Source organism: Bactrocera tryoni, chromosome 1 (assembly GCF_016617805.1).
Source record: "Bactrocera tryoni isolate S06 chromosome 1, CSIRO_BtryS06_freeze2, whole genome shotgun sequence".
Taxonomy (NCBI): domain Eukaryota; kingdom Metazoa; phylum Arthropoda; class Insecta; order Diptera; family Tephritidae; genus Bactrocera; species Bactrocera tryoni.
Genome location: NC_052499.1, coordinates 82973518 through 82991040, shown reverse-complemented (window position 1 = coordinate 82991040; position 17523 = coordinate 82973518). Strand labels below are relative to the sequence as shown.

Here is a 17523-nt window from a genome sequence, read left to right as displayed (position 1 = left end):
CAAGCATCAATAGCTGGCAAGCGGGTGGGCAGCGGCACAAGCGTGCTGGCTGGCTCACAATGCGCGCGTTTTGTCCTTTTTGTTAGGCGATGCGATGCAATGCGATGCGGCACGAAGGTGAAAGCCGAGCGCTGGCTAACTATGCTGCTGGTACTGGTATCGTTAGCAGCGCTACAATGGGTGCAACCCCCATGCACGGACGGCCAAGCGAACATGCCGTCTAATGGGAAATGCTCGGTTTTCCGACAGTCACACAGCAACAACGCGACAGCGGAGTAACGGTGTGGCGCGACGCGGTGTGCTACTGTTGAAGCTATGACGCATGCGATGACTTCAGGACCAACCGGCCGTGCGAACTGAAAAGTGGATGGCCGCGTGCATTGGGGGTTGGGCGCGCCGGGGGTAGGTAAAATGATAGTCGCTGTCATGAATTCAACAGTATTATGCCATATTCAGCGTTCGTGTTGTTGCCACTGTTACTGTGTGTTGAATGCAAATGCTTTCCCTCTCGTTGGCAATGGAGCAGCTATAAGACCAACAGCTGTGTGTTATGCGGGTGGACTTGAGCAGCGGCAGTTAGGTTGCTTTCGAATTGTTGTTTATTTAACTTTACATTTCAACGCTGTTATCTTATCTGTTGAATTGGCAGGCACGCTGTAGTGTTGTGAAGTTTGAATTATGTTACTAGGTATGAATGTTTATGAGGAGCTTGATATTTTGAAGCCAATTTCAAATGAACAAAATATATATCATCAACTAAAATACAAAATAACGTAACAACATTTTCGAAAATTTGCAGTGGTGTGAATGAAACACGAAATAAAATGGAACAAGAATGAAAAAAAAATTTAGTATTGGTTAAAGCTGGTTTATATTTGAGCGCAAAACCTGAAAATTTTGGACAAATGTCATATTATGAATGTAATTTCAAGTAGTGAATCGTAATTATTAATTATGTATAAAAAATTTTCAGACCGGATGTTCGAAATGATGTTTCAACATTATTTATAATTTGTATGCCCAACAGCTAATGGAAAATTTAACATTTCTTCCGAAATGCCTCGGAATTCTTTGATTTTCGGAATGTTGTGTGCTCTAGATTTATAAGAAAAATGTTTATATATAGTCAACACTGTTTTCTGAGTGTCTGGTTAGCAGCGGGTAGGCTAAGATCTGGTTAACCTATCCAAGACTACTTCTTTCGGTAAATAACCTTTTCTGTACCCACAACTTAACTATCTCTTTACCCCTAACTTAACCTTTTCTTCTTCTTCTTCCAAGACTACTACCTCTTTCGGTAAATAATATTTTCCTTACCCACAACTTACGCTTTTCTTTACCCACAACTTACTGATGGATGGAAAACGGCCTTAAGTTTTCTCCTTCAACCTTTTTGTTTATAGGAAATATAATCAAACTTAACTTCGTTTATGAATTTCGAAGCTTTGCTTAAAAATCTAGTTAAAGTTGGAATCCCACTTTTTCCAACTAAGAGTTGTTAGAAATAATTATCTTTAAAATTCGAAAATTTTTCGTTAATCTTCCAAAAAGTAAAATAAATTTCTGGGAATAATTTAAAAAGAATAAGTTCTCCTTCGTTCTATCTAAGAATTTTTCGCCGCCTTGAAGCATACACCAATATATCTTGCTTAATTCTAATCCCAAATATTTCCAAAGATTTCTTCATCCCATAACTCGTTGATATTTTGTATATAAAAAATTATTATTTTTAATGAACCCGATGTCATAAATCATCATAATTTGAAATAAAATCTAAAAATCTATGAATTAAAAAATTTTGTTAACCCAAAGTGAGTGCTTTTGGGTCACATCGACCCGAAACTCATTATGATGTGTTTATTTTGTATGAAATTCAAAAATAAAACTCAAGGATTGGCATATCTTAAGAAAAGAACTTGCGTTCTAATTTTTAGAGATTTACCAACTCAAATATTATTCGAAAAAATTTTCAGCACTAATTTAATCAACCCTTATCGATTGATTCAGGTCTGATATGCGTAAGAGTTTTACTTAGGCTGATATAAATTGCGAATTAATTGAGAATAGTGAAGGGAAATCAAACAGAATTTAGATATCGTGGTAGTAAAGGTTTGTAAAATACTTTCGAACTTACACTTTCGGCCTACCAGATCCATTGACATAATATGACAAGACAAATTCTCTAATAGAAATATAAAATAACTGAAAGTTGTCCAATGTACTCTCAATTTACCGCTTTTGTACTACTCTTATACAACGACATGGCTTTGTAGACGGTATAAGAGCACTGGCAAGTAAACTTCTGTTTCGAAGTTCAAACTCAATGTTTTGTTCCTTAAAATAATTAAATGCAGCAATCATTTACACAGCAAGTGTCTGCGAAATATGCATTTACAAATTGATGCTTCTGCCTAGAGCACTACTGGTCTACAACACAGACTAATTGCCGTGAAACCAAGGAATGAATCGTTGAGGATGAGTACACAGATTGGAAGACTACTGCGAGCGTGAAAACGGCGAATATGATTTAGAACCAAAAACAGTTCACCGACAAAAGACAAGAGTTGTGCCATCTTTTGTGTCTTTGTTGTCACGGAACGGCACGCGGAGGCACAGCGGCGTAGGGAAGAACGCGCCAGAGTTCTAAACAAGCCGCTGTCGTTGTGTGAAGTTATTGTTTAGAGCATAAGACAATAATGAGCACATCATCAGGTAAGACCGCAGTCAACAACCTGTGCGAATCGCAGAGAACAACAAAGGAATCGCAGTTCGCACACCTGAAGTGCTGAGCACAAATTAGAAAGATAAGAGAAAAGTGCCGCAATAAATGCTCTTCACACATTTTAGGAGTATAATTGGTGTGCTCCGAAAAGGCGAATGAGCGCAACGACGAAAGTGGAGAAGTAGAGGAGAATGTTTTGAAAGCAACGACGGAAGAGCAGAACCGAGCTAAAACTAAACGTCGTCATCAACAACGTCGTCGTCGCACACACAGGAAGGTGTACGAGCGTAGCAACGAAACTAAGCAAGAACAAATGTTAAGAGTGCGGAGACAAGAGGGGCGTACGGGGGGAACGCAGAGGCATTTATGTGATGCCTTCGACTTTAAAGTCGTGCATGTGGATGCCGATGATGAAGAACTCACACACATACACACACACACACCCTCACATACACATAGACACACACTCACGTGCAAAGTTGGCTTGAAGAGAGTCGCTAAAGTCGAATCAGTACGCCAAATAGGCAAGCAAGCAAGGCAGCCAGATGACACAATACCCGACTGTATGCGCTCACTTGCGTGGTGTCGTTGTTGGTGTTGATGGTGTTGGTGTTGGTGGTGGTGATGGCGCACATCAAACGAATACATACGAAAGTGTGGCGCACGAGCGTAGCGACGAATTCAACAGATTCAAAAGCCGAACTCCGAATGCAAAAATTGGTATATTACCTTAGAATGCCAGTCGTTCTTACTTCAGTCTTCGTACAGTCTTTGCTTTAACCCGTTCCAATTCTGTCCGCCGTCGCTCTATTAAATAATAACAAAAATAACAACAACAAAAATAAACAAAATAATATCACAAACGACAACCATAACGAGTATCGCATCTAAAAAAAAATCAAAATAAAATAAACACAAAAACAAAACCAACAACAGCAGCAGGAAAATCTTCGAACAAAAAACACACGATATTCTAAAATATCCAAACAGCAGCAACAGCAGTGGCGAAACTATCAACAAGCGCTAAAGAGCAGCACGCAACAGGAGTGGTTGTGGAGTGGAGCAGCAGCAACAGCAACAGTGTGTCTCAGTGTTATCAACAACATTGCCGCCTTCGTCGCCGCGCGTAACAACGTCTCGCTCCAGCACTGCGCCGCGCTCCATACCGACGCCGCAGTCGCCGCTGAAGTCAGCGCCAAAGTCGAAGTCACAGTCACAGTCAGGCGTCAGCAGTCGAACGTCAAAATACGACAACAACGACAACAGCGACAACGATAACTACGACGACGACGACAGCACCAAAGGGCAGCGGAGAAGGCAGAAGACTCTGCACAACGCACACAAAATTTCAATATCCAAATCAAAGTTGCGTTCAAATCGAACACGGCCGCAATAGTAGCAACACCGTAGCATCGTAACACGCGGACTCTCGACACTCGACACTCGAGATAGCAAACCTTACCACTTACTACCACTCACTAGTGCAGTTCTAACCACGTCGTCGACGTGCACCATCATACGATAGCAGTTATCAGCCGAGAGTTGCAAATAATTTTAACGTGTCCACTTTGAATTGGTTTTCGCGTGCAACGTGTTGTTGAATAAAAAATCCAAAATTTCCAAAAATCGAAAAATCATAAACAGCTTTAAAAAGTTCTTTAGGTGAGAAAGCGTCAAGAAAACCGAAATATCGTCAATAAAAGTTGGTGTGCAGTTTTCGTTTCCATTTTGAGTTTTCAATATTTGTTTTTTAAATATTTGTGATTTCCTTGAAAATAGTCGAGTGTTTCTGAGTTTAGTGCGAAGCAGTGAAAATTACCAATTTTTGCAAGTGAAATTTGTGCTAATTGCTTTTAGAAATATTAATTTTTTTTTGAAACCACGCAGCCTATTTTCGACACGAAGCTGTGAGTATTTTCACGTCTTAGCTGAGCTATAATTATATTTTAGTACCTACTTTAACTTTAATTTTCCTACTAACCACTAACCAACTTACTAACCTTTTATTGCTGATTTTTCCACTATCCTAACTTTAAACTATTCGCTAACGCAAAAGCAAGACATTAAAGTCAAGTTCAAGTACGAAGCGCAGCCACTTAAATGCTCGCACTTGTAGCATGTTTCGAGGCGAGATCAGCGCTGGAGCATACGCGCTTTATGCCAGCCGCTAGCAGAGCGAGTAAACATTCAGCAAAAAAAAAAAAACTTCAAAAAACTGGCTCTTGAACATTTAAAATATTGTAAAATTTAATTTTTGCCAAGGAAGCGTGCGAAAAGAATTGCTAAGCGCAGAAAAGGCGGCTTCAAGCCAACAACAATTGCACAAGTCTACTTGAAGCAATGTGGGCAGCCGCGTGAGTTGAGCAGTGGCAGCGACAAAGGTTCATTGATTCTTTAAGCAAGCGCTTGTGTAGCTTATAAGCCGCGCTTAAGCAACAACACATGAGCAGAGTAGTGGCAAGCACAAAAGCGCACGAAAAAAAAGCAAAATGAAAAAGAAATGAAGTAAAATATTAAAAAAAATACTTGAAAGAAGGTGTGTGTTTGTTGAAGCAAAAAAATATGAGCAATAACATGAAGCAGCGCGAAAAGCAGCAGAAACGGCGGCACAGGTTAGCCGGCACTAACCGCACACACAAACTGGCTAAGACACAGAATGAAGTTGTATAATAAACGCACGCACCAACACACACACGCAGCGCGTCTTAGTATGTGAAATAAGTATGAAAGCGGTTGAAGTAAATCTGAAAATATTCATTGTGGCCAGCAAAATGTAGCCTACAGACTTGGCATGAAATGACGAGTCAGCCAGACAGCTAACTGGTCACACACACACACACACATGCGCGCACACTGGCAGCGCTTGGCAAGGCCTGCGAGCGACCAAGCAGCCGGCGAAAACACGTTTTCTTGCAAGGCAGCCCGAAAAGAACCTGTGCGGCTGAGTGCCGAGCGGCGCACAGACGAAATTATAAATTAAGAAGTCGAAAGAAAGACCTTACAAAATCAAAAAAAAAAAAAAATATCACACAGCACAGCGAGAGCGTAAATAAAGTAGAAACGCTTGAATGAAAAACAAAAAAAAAAATCCAAAAAAACACGAAAAAAACTCGAGCACAAAATCGACGAAAGAGTGCAGAAATGTGTGAGGAAAAAAATTAAATAATTGTGCCGAGCAACAATTTGGGAGCGAAATAAGGCGAAACAACAACGGCTCAAAGCAAAAAAGGTTACTTTACAAAAGGGAATAATGAAAAACTGTTGTTGGCAACGAGAAGTAAATTGGAAAAGAAGCGCACAAGCAAGCGGCTATTCTTGGAATTACACGTATTGCGGTGCGAACCAACAAGTGAAAACAACAACAGCCGCACGGCACAGCACAGGTATTTAAGCCAAAGTGGAAATAAAGAGGCAAAGCAAAAAGTAATGAACGTTTCATTGCGCGGCCACGCAAGAGCGGATGTGCGGGGAAAACGCACAAAGTGGTCGAATATTGTTATTAACAAAGTCAGGAGAGGCCAGGCCAGCCAAGCCAAGTCAAGCAAGGCAGTTAGCGGCGAGACGGGTGTAAATTACAAAAGGAGCACAAAAATAATAAATGATAGGAGGCGCGCAACAAAGCGCTGCAGACGAAGGGGAAGGAAAGTTAACAAAAAAAAATATAAAAAAATATGAAAAAGTTAGAAAATAAAAGAAAAATTATTATGAAAATCTAGTGAGCAGCATACAAAATAAATGTTGGGAAAACACCACAAAAAGTGGGGAAAACTGTGGTGTCATTATCAATACAAAGTAAAAAAGCCAAGGGAAAACGCGCAGCGTTATTAGCTCTACGAGCATGATTTGGCTTACAGGGGAACGCTGTGGACTCAAGGGCGTCTGGAGCGCACTTGCTTGCCACAATGCCCCTACAAAACATTTCGACGTAATTACTTACGCATTTACAGCGCGCACACAGAACACATAACACATGACTTTAGAAATATGTGTTCGCTTGGTGGAACTATGACTGAAGGCGGTGGCTTGCCATAAAAGAAAAAAACTATATGTAATAATTACAGTAGAGAAATGAATACAAATGATCTATGAGCGCTACACGTGTAAGCAGCTAACTGATAGCAGAACGCTTCCGTAAGCGCTGAGATTGACGCGCTAACTTGAGCCACGCTTGCCAACAAATTTCTGCTTGCTTTCGGTTATCAAGCAATCTCACTTTGCTTCTCGTACTTTTCTTGCCACACAAATACCCTTTAATTACTTTACTGCCACCTTTACTGTATGTTTTCTGACACATCTTTCTCGCCACACAAACGCTGCAGAGCAACTACAGGCAGCGCTATATTGTAGCCAGCTTACAGAAAACAATAACTTTTTCAAAAGCTAAAAAATAAGTAAAAAGAAATAACAATAAAAAAGAAGAGAGCGTGACAAGTAAAATCAGCATAAAAAAGTCGCGGCTGCTACACTTGAGAGAAGCGTAAAAAATTGTTTAAGTAAAAACGAAAATAAATTCGCGCTTTGCGAAAAAAGCCGCGCGCGGCAACAGAAGTCACTAAAAGCTGCCAGTGTTAGTGTGTTTTGGTGTGTGCGAGTGTGTGCGAGCAGTAAGCAAAAACCGGTAAAATATTTTAACAAATTTTGTGCGTGCGAACCGAAAATCGCGCCAAGCGTAGCCGCCAGCGAGAAATCAAAGACACAAAGCGTTTAAAATGCGACTAAAAGCAGCAGCAAAGTCACAACGGCAAGCTACAAGCGGCTAACAACAAACAATTTAATAGTTAACTGAGCAAAACTGAAAGTCAAGAGCGCAAGCAAAGGAAAAATAGAAAAAAATATTTATTGTTACTTTCGGCCGCTCTCAGCTGGAAAAATAAAGCTGTCAGCAATGATTATTATTTCAAGACAAGTATTTTTTATGTACTAAAAGGTTTGCTTTTGAGGGCCATTCAGCCGCTTTTGTGTCTACCTTAGTATTATAGTTATGATTATTTTCAATTTTTTTTTTTGCCTTGGTTAAATCACGGTGTTCACGCGCCTAATTATTGAGGCATTGAAGATTTATCGCGGCTAAAACACGCTTCATAATTTCGGTTTTTTTAGTGTAAGTGCGTGAGGTATTTGAGTAGCGAAAAATGCTCAAAAGCAAAGCAACTCTTTAAGCTGCTGCTGGAACATTTGAAATAAAAAAAAAGAAATACTAAAAATTATGCCGGTCTAGCGAAGGCGTAACCCAATATTTATTAGTTCCAATAACATTGCCAAGTGTAGTAGATTGTATGCCTTTAGATCACCTCACCTCCGGGTGTTCTACAAGAGTAAAGAGGATATTGTATGCCTTAATTTCCCGTTATTTAATTTCTTTAAACTCTTTAAAAAAAAAGTATTATTCTTTTATATTACTTTGTTGAATATTTGTTTGTAGCAACTTTAAATTTTATTTATTTTTTCTGCAGAGAATATTAAATTTTTTACGAAAAATCCCTAATTGCTTTGCTGTCAAAATGTTTTTGTGAAAAAGCTTTGAATTAGATAGAATTTTTTAATAAAATATTGTATTACATTTGACAAAAAGAAACCACAAAATTTTCGAAATATTTTCAAATATTCTCATGAATAAATATTTTTTTCGTAGTTATATTTCGAATGCATTTACACTCAATTTCTCTTCTTAAATAGTTTTTTCTTCAGTATTATTTAGCAATCACTTAGAAATTTATTAAATTCAAAGATATTTAAATCATACTTTGTTATATTTGAATATTCAAAAATATTCAACTGATAATGAGCAAGACTTTATTCTTAATAAGTTTTGTTCACTAATAAAAATATAGAGCAATGCATTCCTTAAATTATTTCATTTCAATACTTCTTGAGCATACATATATGTAATTGCTCAGTGTTTCAACTCCAAAATCGCTTTATTGAGTTGAAATATTGTAAGGTGTCACTACTTTAATAGATATTTTTCAAATTTCTTCAACAGAATACCCATTTTGGGTTTAAAAATATTTCAAGAATCCTCGGTATGAAGTTTGAGGCCTCAAGTTGCCAACAACATTCCTGCCTCCAAAATCGCTTTATTGAGTTGAAATATTGTAAGGTGTCACTACTTTAATAGATATTTTTCAACAAATATATCAAGGGTTCCTCGAGTTGCCATAAAGCTTCAACATTCCTGGCTCCATATTATTATTGCTTTGTCCATAAAAACTCTCTTAAGACATCCTTTTGCTACAACTTCTTTTCCAATTTTTCTCAACGATAAATTTGTATAAGTTATAAGTAACCAAAACCTTTCAGTTCTTGAAATATTTGCAAGTTTATAGTATATTTATATTTTATTAATATAACTCATTAAATTCTTAGCTCTTAAGGGAGATGCCTTCTATTAATGTAAATTGTCTTAGAATGGCAACTATTTTCTCTTTTTCAAAAGTTCACGCCATGAACTGTAAATTTTTGAGTTGCCAAAAAGTTCTAACATTATTGGCACATTTTTATATTAGCTTTGCAGTATGTTCATAAAAAATCGCTGACGAAAGTCTGTCCCTTTCTTTGTTTGCTTACCAATTATTTCTAACGAAAAATTAGTATAAGTTAGAATAATCCGAAACTTCGCATAAAAGTCCCAAAACGGTCAGTTTTTGAAATATTTGCAAGTCCGTTTGTAAGGGCTTCTTTTCAAATTTAAAAAAAAACAAAAATAATATAGGTTACTACTACCCGAAACTTCGGCGTTAAATACCCAAAACTGTTAACATTTTGAAATATTTGCAAGTTCAGAGTATTTGTATATTTTTTTTCTAAGAAAAATGTCATTAAATTACTGATTATTGAAGAAGTTGCCTTAAATTGCTAAAATTTGGCTTCGAGTTCTGAGTTCTTTTTTATTTAAAAAATTTTTTAAATTATTATTTATAGTTTATATCCAATCTCTTTATCGGAAAGTATTTACAGTTTTCTCCACTGATTTCTAGTTAGAACTTAGTTTGTCCTCCGTTATGTTTAAAAATCAGTCTCTATCGTTTTCCAAGCCAAAAAAGTTTAGTCAAAGGAGAATAGACTTGGAAGCCCAAAAAAATGTTCGAACTAAAATATATTACACTTATATTTAGTAAAAAATATAAGTAAAATTTAGTAAAAACTATAATAAAATTTGCCGTATAATTCATAATTTTTTACTATGACTAAAATCGTCAAATAAATAAAAATATTTTGAATTTTAGTAAACTGCTTTTTAAAACTGTGATTTTTGCTAAGTCGCCTTAAATCTTTTATGAAGATGCTGGCGTAGTGAGGTTTTGAATTTTAATTAGCTTACCATATTTTCCAAAAGTCCAAAGTTGGAACGAAAAGCTAAGTCCGTAAAAAGTAAAAAAATAGATAATGCAGTTTTAAGATTTTTTTCAAAGAATCGTTATTTTTTTTATAAATAATAAATAAATTTTTCAGTTAAATTTTTGAATTATTATTATTAAGTGTTAATTTCCTCACAAAGGCTTTGTTTTTCTCTTATATATAGTTTTTACTTTTAAGTACCTAACCACCAACTAAAAGCAGCTTATGTTGAGCAAATAGTTTCCACAAACTAGTTCTAAAAAACACAAAAAAATTACTGCAAAGCGTTTATAATGAATATATTTTATTGCAGCGACAGCATTTAACGTATTAATAAAAAGAAACTTCGGTGGTATTTTATCCTCTGTCAAACCAAAGCTATTCCCCCAAATCATAAACTATTGCACTCATATGAACTTCACTTCTCATAAACAAACTCAAAAAAACTAAACGAAAACGCTTTCAAAAAAGCAAATTTCAATTTGAATTTGTACTACAGCAAATTGTTGCTACTTTTTTAGTAAATATTTATGAAAATACTTTGGTGTTATGTAATTGCAAAAATTAGTAACAGAAGTTGTACTTACTTGAAATCTGAAATCTGAAATCTATGGTACTAAACCACAAATAGGCGCAAATCTAAACTTTCACAGTAAGCGAAGATCTCAACAGCGACTTTATTACGACATAAAAATATATAGTAAAAATCATAAATTAATTGGAAAATTATAACGGTGAGCGAATCACTACAAATTTACAAGAATTTATTGTTAGTGCAGCTGTAAACGTTTAGATCATTTAGCAAAACGAGCGAGTTCTGCGCCAAAAACTGAGAACACTCAGTGAGCGCATGAAATAAATATAACTGTTGTCATTGTATTTGTATTGAAAGCCCATATTAGCAGCAGACAAGCAAGTCCTTGCGCTTTTTGGCAATTTTGTAAACTAATTTTGAGCAAAATTTCAAAAACCAAAAAAAAACAGAAAAAATATTTTAAGTAAACAAAAGGTTGTTGAATATTTGATTTTATGTGCAGAAATTAACACATCATATTATATAGTAATAAAATGCATACAAATAATTTTTAATATTACATATCAGTGTTAGAACAATTGTACCAGTAGCGTTAGTTGTGAGCGAGAGTTCAGAGCAAATAGTCGAAAGCAATCAGCAGAAAATTGCGACAAAATCAAAGTATTGTAAAAAGGTTGTTTACATAACGGACGAAAGTAGTGAGAGAAACATTTATCAAAAAGAAAACAAAAACAAACCAGCAAACAAGTACACAAACGCATTGTAATCAAAGTCAATTTCGAGGCATATTTATAGGCGGCACAGCAGCAGCAAACACACTTAGTCAATCAGCAATGCGCATAAATTGAGCAGCGCAAAGCAATTGTGGAAACACCTTCTAAACTCAGAACCTTTTTGTGAAATATTTCCGCGCAAACACAAAATTTGAATAGAGAATAAATAATTAAAGCAATTTACTTACAAATATTTCGTATTAGGTAAATTAAGTGGCTGACAGCGGCGCAGAGCGTATTTTCTGCGTCACACTAAGTAGGCTACAACAGTATTCTTAAGACACAACTCAGCTTTGGTGCAGCAATCCGTGGCACCAAACTGACAAGAGAGTAAGCGTTTTGACAATCAGCGAACGTTAGCATATACATACATATATATATATATATATACAAAGATAAATACACACTCGTGAAAGCATTTGGCTGGAAGCGCAGTATTTATGCAAGTAGCAAGAATTTAGACATATTAGCAAACGATTTACCCCAACAACTTAACTGCATCTACAACTTGCCACTCTGAACTTTTTACGAAGCTATACAAGCTATACAACCTTTTTATAAACATAAACTACTCAGTCAGTAACTCAGTCGCTTAGACCGACGCAAGCAAATCTCAAATACTGCGTATCACAATCTCAAATCTCAAGCTAACCAGCGCTGTGCGAACTATATTTGGAAGAAGCGGAGCCACGTTTACCAAATTGAGCTAAATCTAAATCTTTAACTAAACTTGACAATCCAATCCCCACTTTTGTGAAAAGCGATATTTCTTAGACCTCTACTTGCTATACAACAAGAACTATAAGAATTTTAACACATTTTATAAAACTAATTAATCAGCAAATTATATATCGATATTACTATACTAAAACATATTTCTTACTAACTTATTCAACTTACTAACATATAGATATATATACAACAACTAACTGTGTTTCTTTATTACATATATTTACTATTTGTAGCGCAACTTTGACGTGATTTATAGAGCTAGGCATAGTTGAAAAGGAAATTAATTGAATTACATTAAAAATATAGCAGTAAAATTGAAATTAGTACATTCTGCACAACTTATTGACAATCTTTCTCTTCAAATATATACTTAGTAGCAGCTATTTTATCAAATCGTATATATAAATTTATATTTCTAGCTGTAATCAAGCATTAACTGATAACTACGCGTTAATTAAACGCACGCTGTGTCTATTCAATCATATTGAAAAGCTATTCAATCACATAAAAAACTTTTCAATCATATTGAAAGACGATTTTATCACATTATTAACTATTCAATCATATTTGAAAAGCTATTCAATCACTCTAAAAACTATTCAATCATATTGAAAAGCTATTCAAACACATAAAAAACCATTTAATCATATTGAGAAGCTATTCAATCATATTAAAAACTATTCAATCATATCAAAAACTGTTCAATCAAATTAAAGAAACTATTCAATCTTGTTAGGAACTATGCAATCATATTGAAAAGCTATACAATCATATTAAGAACTATTTAATCATATTGAGAAGCTACTCAAACATACCGAAAAGCTATTGAATTGTACTGAAGAGCTCTTAAATCATATTAAAAACTCTTTAATCATATTAAAAAAGCTGTTCAATCATATTAAAAACTGTGCAATCAAATTGAAAAATATTCAATCACTCATATATTTAATATACATATACACATACTTGTGACAATCTACATTTTCTTGAAGAAAACTCTGAACTTTGAAGAAATCTATTCAATCTGAAGCGTTTCAAACTTTACCTACAAAGTATAACTCTTACACGATTTTAGCAATCAATCAAACACAATTATACATACATATATAAAAGCAGTATAAAATAATTTATTGTAATAACGGCAGAGTTATTTCTTAGCCGACAGTTACAAAAAGCAAAAAGAACAAAACAAAAAATTTTAACTCAAAAATCAATTTTTTGCTAATTTCAAGTAAAAAGAAAACTAAATCTTAGCACAAACTTTGTCGAACAAATTAAGTTTAAGTCAACAACAACAAAAACAAATAAAGTATTATACCAGAATTGAAACAAAAGTGAAATTACTTTAGCGTTCAAGCATATCAATTACAAGCGCAACATTGTTATTGTAAAGCAACAATTTGCTTGCCAAAAACGAAATACAAAAACAAAAAAATATTCATAATTACACAATCATCACTTCGTTTTCACACTCATTGAGAAAACTAGAAACCTTGTGTCTCCTTGCCAACCGCTCCCCACAAAAGATCCCTTGCATATACCACGCAACGCGCCAATTTTGCGAAAGCAAACTCAAAAAAAGTGCAACAAAATCAAAAGTAAAACGGCGAGCGATCCACAAAGGCAACAAACAGCGTAATCAGCAAAAACAAAAACAGCAAAAGCAAAAGAATCAAATCACAAAAAAAAAAAACTAAAAGTGCAAACAAAGCGATCAAGCTAATAAATCAAACTAAATCTATAGTTTAACTAAAGAAATATAATAAAAGAAGAAACAAAAACAAAGCTAAATACAATTTCAAAAATATTCAAAACTAAAAGTTCCTTAAACCAACAAAAAACAGTGTGCCAGTGAAAACACCGCATTAAAAACGATAGAGCATCTTCGAAGCGTAGCGGAAAAAGCAACAAATTTTCAAAACAAAAAAACATCCAATACAACAATTACAACAACTGTCTTAAAAAAAAGCATTCACCATTGACGCGTTAAAAGAAACGGTTGCAACAACAGCTTCAGTAACAGCGGCTTTGGCAACAGCAACAATCAAAGAAGAACCGGTTAAGAAAGATTTAATAATGGTAAGAGCCACACATGCCTACATATATTTAAGACAAAGAACAAAAGAAACAAGTATGAAAAATATAAGAAGTAAGCATAAAGAACTAAGTATGAAAGTCTAGGAAATAAGCGTAAGACCTAATTATAAAGATCTTAGCGACTAGGTGGTCAGGCCGATAGTTAAATGGGCGGTATAGTTTTTTTTAACGCAGGCATAGCGTATTACATAACTGAGTGCTGGAGTGTTGCGATAATTTTGAACTTGTTTTACAGCCGAAACTAAGGCATGGTGTTTAAAATAAGGTCCACCAACTTTTGCAATAAAAATTTTTACTGCCTTCCTTTGCAAAAGCTGCCGAGATTTCTTAAATCACTGAGGTTATTTTTAATCTATTTTTAAACTAATTTTTTCAAATGTTTTCAGAAAAAGTTAATGTTGGATTACAAACATAAATTAGTGTACTGAAGTACGATCCTCAACTCTATGTTTTCGGTTCTTAGAACTTTATGAGACCATATGAAACCCCTAATTATGTAACATAATTTAGTATATCCACCTTTCTTAAACTTCAAAATTGTAGATATCTGGCACAGTGCGGAAAAGATTATCTAAAGTTATCTTTCAATTCATACCAGTTTTTGAAGAAAAATATTAAAACATAGGATAGGTATCAATATATAGAGAAAATTTGTTAATTGACTACATTATTGTTTAAAATGCTTATTTATTTGCTCAGTTTAATTTACTCTTTACCAAAAATTTTGTGATTTTCACCATTCCATATATCCAAGAAATTATACTCGAGAAGAGCTTTACAGAACCCCTATAATTTTGTCATACGTATAAAAAAAATGTTAACTAACTAAGTGCTCTTTGATTAATTTCTTCAAGGCTTAATTTAGTCTATTTATAGGTAGTCCAGTTTAGTTTAGGAAAAACATGTTAATGGATTTAATTATTGCTTTGAATGCATATTAATTGTCTCTGTTTAATTTTGTATTTACAAAATTGTCAGCGATTTTCACCATTCCATTTACGCAAGAAATTAAAATCAAAAGGCATTTTTCGGAATCCTTATAATTTTGTCAATTAGCAAATAGTTTTCTAACTAAATTTTATTTTATTCATTTCAAGGCCTAATTAAGTCTATTTGCAACTTGGCTAGTAAAGTAGAGTAAAAAGGAAGTCAATTATTATTGTTAAATGAATATTAATTTGCCAACCTCAAACAGTTTAATTTTCTTTTATGAAAATATTCAGAACAATTTACTATTCCAAGAACCAAAAAAAAAAAAAAAAATATTTACCCAACGCGCCATAATTTAGTCCATTAACAAATAATTATTTATACGAGTATTTGGCATCCCTAATAAATTGGCAAGAGTATTACATATCGTCACCTAAAATGCAAAATAACATGACATAATTTGTGAAAAGTTTACAGGCGAAGGAAAAACGATAAAGTAGAAGTCACTCATACTGAAAAAAAAATTGAGTTTTGGTTACAAAATCGGTTACATATACCAATATATCGGTTATATATTGCTTATCTCTGACAGTGGAAGCTAAAATTTTATGCTACATATACATATGTAATATGATGTGGTGGATTGTAAGCAATAAAAACTCAATTTTGATTTCTTGGATGAAACGTTGTTTTACATTTTTGGTGGCGATATAGTGAAACATATATAATTGACTCGATTATAATCGAAAAAAATTTATATATCCAGTCTCTAGTGCTTCAGACTTAGGTACTACTAAATGATGTTGATTTCGTAAGAGAATTATTTTATACGCCATTCAAGTGCAATATTTTAGGAAAATTCATTACTCAACCTGATACTCAATACTTTTCTCAACTGAGCGTAGTACAACTTTTCGTCAAACGCAAAACTCTCGGCGCTAAATCTTGTCTCATTTTAGAGAATTATAGCAATTTGAGTTTTGCATCTATTGCTGAACTCAATTTTTGTGCAGATCATAATTTTCAACTAATTCTTCAACAATAACAATAATAGCTAGCGACTAAAAGTTGCTGGTATTATAAGCAATACTTCGCGTAAAAGCGTTATAATTGTTTTATAATTGCAGAGAAATGACATGAACAAGCTAAAAATAGTGTTTAATAATTATTTACATTAAAGCAAGTAAAAAATTTATTGCAGCACTTCGTCAGACTAGGAAAGTATGCTACTAGAGCACTCACTAAACTTAATAATATTTGCTAAGTATTCACTGAAACGAACAAATATCGTCGCCTTCCGACGCCTTTCTAACTTATAATTCATATATCTATTTACTGTTACATATACCATATATATATATATATATACATAATATATAAACTAAAACTGTCAACGTCAGTTTAGCACCCGTTCTTAAGACTTTATATTGCTTTATCTGCAAGTTTTACAAAACTAAAAAAAAAAAACACAAAACAATGCAAATAATAATTTATTGAACTTAAACAAAGAATGTAGCGAGTTCCAAGTTTTTTACTACTTGTAGCGAACGCTTCACTGCATTTTCAGCTTTTCGTCGACTATTTTCCGCCAACTAAAACTTTTCGTCTGTCCTTTCACTACTTCACTAAGTTATCCCTGCATCTTTATACGTTAAGTTTTCCGTCAATCTCCACACTTTTTTTCGAAACTCATAATCTCCTCTCGCTATCTATCACACACACTTAGTTAAAGTCGGTAGTCGTTACGCTTCCATATTTTTTTCCTTATTAACAACTATGCAAAGCGAAAAGAACCAATATATATATTCATTTTATAACACAAAAAATATAAAAAGAAACAATATCCAAGCAATATTCTCTTTTTTCTACCACTTTCTCGGCACTTATTACTAGCAGCTGTTCTTACGGTTTTGTTTTTCAGTCTTCTTCCTTTGCTTTCTGGTTATACATATCGCTGTCACTCTCTCCAGCTTACTCAACTATCTTTGTATACTCTTAACCACGCTCTATCTCTCCCACTTTCTGCTAACTAAATAACTTGCGATACGTTTTTGATTATAACAGTTATGTATTAAATTTATATATTATATTATATGCCTACACTTTCACATAAGAATTGCATATTGATCACACCTCCACCGCCACCAGTACATGCCCCATGAATAAAAATAGCAATCACAACAAAAAGCACCAAAAGCTGCATAGCATTTAGACGCGATCACATAACAGTACATTCACGCACACATCCATACATACATATGTACATAGTACGCAGTAATTCGCATAACAAAAACAAAAACAATAACCAATAAACCCAACTTCACAACAGCAAATGCAATTGTTGCAAGCACTACCGGCGGCCACACATCTGCACCAGTTGCACCAGACGACGCCGC

The 17523-nt window shown here is 34.4% G+C and overlaps 1 protein-coding gene across 6 annotated transcripts in view; it reads left to right on the top strand.

Annotated features, from left to right (window-relative positions):
- The window catches only part of LOC120766250 (polypyrimidine tract-binding protein 1), a 420921-nt gene that overhangs the window by 178684 nt on the left and 224714 nt on the right, over positions 1-17523 (top strand). The window contains exon 1 of one of the 6 annotated variants that reach the window (XM_040091638.1): positions 13154-14179. The exons of the other annotated variants lie outside the window; for them this stretch is intronic. Coding sequence (XP_039947572.1) covers positions 14177-14179 — 3 coding nt within the window. The 5' untranslated portion in view covers positions 13154-14176. Of the gene's footprint in view, positions 1-13153; positions 14180-17523 lie in introns of those variants that run through there. 6 annotated transcript variants of the gene reach the window in all.